This window comes from Apis dorsata, unplaced genomic scaffold (assembly GCF_000469605.1).
Source record: "Apis dorsata unplaced genomic scaffold, Apis dorsata 1.3 scaffold_683, whole genome shotgun sequence".
NCBI classification, from domain to species: domain Eukaryota; kingdom Metazoa; phylum Arthropoda; class Insecta; order Hymenoptera; family Apidae; genus Apis; species Apis dorsata.
Genome location: NW_006263864.1, coordinates 2,339,047 through 2,342,161, shown reverse-complemented (window position 1 = coordinate 2,342,161; position 3,115 = coordinate 2,339,047). Strand labels below are relative to the sequence as shown.

The window sequence follows — 3,115 nt, the reverse complement described above, 5'->3', positions numbered from 1 at the left end:
TCTTTTTCTTTTTTTTTTTTTTTTTTCTTTTCTTCGCTATTGCTACCCGAACAGATACTAGGGAGGAAGGATATTCGTGGACCGAGTACCGCTCGGCCGAAGTGTTCGATTCGTGACGCGATGGAATAAACAAAGTTTCAACGTTTCGCATATCAATCGAGGCCTTGTTCCGCCGAGGATATCCCTTTCGGGGATGACTCGATTCGAACGTTTTTTTTCGAACGTGATGTCGCGTACGTCTACGTGATGTCTCGTGATTTTAATTGGTATACGTATGAACAACCGTTTGAATAATTTTTTAAAGTTTAACGAACGAGTTGCAGAGACTCGTGAGTCGTTGTTGCACACACGCATATAGAGACATAGAGACATACACACACACACTTGTCCCAGTAACGCGAGAAAGTTGGCGGATAGGCATCTTTTCGACTCATCAACGCGGCACACTTAAAAACGGTACGCGTATTTTGTTTACCGTTTCGAGAGAAGAACGGGCAAGCTTTTCGACACGAAGAGGAATGGAAGTGGCGGAGTGGAAGTCGAAACGGTGTCAAACAAGCGTGGAGAGAAAACGTTTCGGGCATCGAACTTACGCGATGGAATTCGCGAACGATATATTTCTCACCTCACGATTTTCGTTTCGACGACTTTCGTTTCGTTCCAATTTCTCTTCAACATCTTCTACGACCATCTATCCCTTTTTTACATTATATTTTTCCAACGTCAACAGAGACGTTGCTCTCCTGGGATTTTCCAGACGCCGTGGGCAGATCGACCAATCCCCAATCGCAATGCCTCTGCCAAACCTCCAATTGCTTGTGCTGCATCGATCTGAATCTGACCGCGACCTTCGACCTGGGTGGACCGGCGTGCATCAACGTCAGGCAAAAGGAGCAGAACGTCTCGTTGAACCTAAGCTACGGCGACAATCCCGTGCACAACGCCACGATTAAGATCGGTGAGACAGATTTTTTTCCAAAGTACGTCTAATCGTTTGCATTAAACCTTACGTTAAACGTTTAATTCCACGTGGATACAGTGGACGCGGCCAACAGATCGACTTGCATGAACCTTCTCTCGGACTTGGCGCAGATATGCGCGAAATTTACGTGGATCAAGCAGGCGGAAGCGGGTCACGACGGTTGTTTGGTGATCGAGCCAGCTCTGTTGGGAACACCGCAGGCCACTTACCAGATGGGATGCTTCAATTTCAATCAGGTGGTGCGCCAAATCGAGCCACCTCCGTGAGTACGATCCACGAAAAGTTGTGTTTATCATGATGTCACGTCTCGATCATTAATCTATTCACCCTCGATTCCTCTTGGTCGTGCACCACGTATATTATTCCCGCAGCGCCATCGAGACGACGGAAGGGAGCGAGAGCGCGGAGGAGGAGGAAGACTCGTTGAACACGGAGGAATTCATAGCGGCTGTGTCGGCGAGCGCTGAGCAAGGCATAGCGCTGTTCTCCCAATGGCTGGGCCTCAATCTGAACCCGAAATTGAACGCGACGAGCGGGAAGAACAGCGGGCAACAGGAGGCGAACGGGCAACGTTCCATCCCGTCCACCACTTCGAGGTCCGCCCGAGCTCGGTGGGATCAGGAGGAGAAGAACGACGAGCGGTTCAAGCAATTGTTAAGCGCTCAGGATAACGTGTTGAGGGGTTCGGCGACGATCGGCCAATCGAGCGGGGCCGAAACGACGTTCGTTTATTCGAGACCCCCCGGCTTGTACTCGTCGGATAAGAGTTCGGACGAGAGAAGGGTCGATCGAATGAAAATCGAGCCCCAACACCTGGCCGTGGTGCCGAAAGAGTCGAGGAGAGGTGGAAGGGCGTACAATATTCATCAGCACGTAAACGAGATATAAACTCGGTCGGTTCGTTTTCGATTTTCGGCTCGATCGATCGATCGATCCAGGGGGGGATTAATTAGAAAGTAGATGTATACATAGGAATTATCTCACATAATAGATCGTATTCTTACGGCGAGTTAAGGCAGAATTATTATCGTCCCCTATTTATTTTTCTTCGTGTTTTTTACTTTTCATTCTGCTTCTACTTAGTTCTAAATTCGACTAATCGACGGACATCGAGGAACGACTGTGTCTATATCTTAATCGGTGTTGGACATCGTTCGTTCTTTTCGAGGATGTTGATCCAATTTGATCAACTCCGTTTGAATGATCTCTCGTAATTGTGATTGCTTCTTCTTCTTCTTCTTCTTCTTTTTCTTCTTCTTCTTCTCTCTCTCTCTTTTTGTAAAATTTATTTTACATTATTATTATTATTGGTAATAATCGATATTCGAGATACACGAGAGGAATAAATGGAATAAATCTAAATAAATGGAACAAACTTGTATCCTTCGTGGCGAATAGACGGGTATATTTAGGGTATATTCTTTTGAAGAGAATGCAATTATTTTCACGGAAAACACACGTTTCCATTATGCGATAATTGTTTATTTGTTTTTCGATCCCGTATAGCAAGTAGAAAATACAGTAATAATCTTCATGTAATTTAAATCCATACGATAACATCGAATTACACATTTATGATGAAACACGTATCATCGAGCGATAAGCGATTTATTTCTTTTCTTCTTCTTCTTCTTCTTCTTCGTAAAAAAAAAAAAAAATACAACACATATAATACGCGTATAACACAAAGTATATAAATAAATATTCGTGTTACATAATTGATTGATTGATCATAGAAAAATCTTTGCAAAATATCGAACAGAATGAATTCGAACGATCGATACAATCTTTCAATGTAGAATATAGATAAGAGAATCGCTCGCGGGAATTAAGCGTGGTTCGATCGTTGATATAACAAATAACATAATAGAAATTATCAATTACTGATAAATATTTCTTTTTTTTAATAATCGTTAAATTTTTTTAATTATATCTTTTGTAATATCGTTGACACGGAGATGGTCAATAAAACTAAAGAGAAACAGTTCGATATATTCGTTCATCCTGTTCCCACGTTTTCTCCGATCGATCTCGATAGATTTTCGATAGATTAACGAATAAACGCGTGATTCGTCGGAAAGGCGAGGAAGAAAATTTGAAAATTACCAACGATACTTGTTTGTGATATTTACA

At 42.8% G+C, this 3,115-nt stretch overlaps 1 protein-coding gene across 2 annotated transcripts in view; it reads left to right on the top strand.

Annotated features, from left to right (window-relative positions):
* Positions 1 to 1,938, top strand: part of LOC102671867 — a 2,558-nt gene extending 620 nt beyond the window's left edge. The window contains exons 2-4 of one of the 2 annotated variants that reach the window (XM_031513647.1): positions 758 to 958; positions 1,040 to 1,244; positions 1,354 to 1,938. In XM_031513647.1, coding sequence (XP_031369507.1) covers positions 758 to 958; positions 1,040 to 1,244; positions 1,354 to 1,870 — 923 coding nt within the window. In that variant the 3' untranslated portion in view covers positions 1,871 to 1,938. Of the gene's footprint in view, positions 1 to 730; positions 959 to 1,039; positions 1,245 to 1,353 lie in introns of both variants that reach the window. The other variant, XM_006622417.2, reaches the window with a different exon arrangement.
* The last annotated feature ends 1,177 nt before the right edge of the window (positions 1,939 to 3,115 follow it).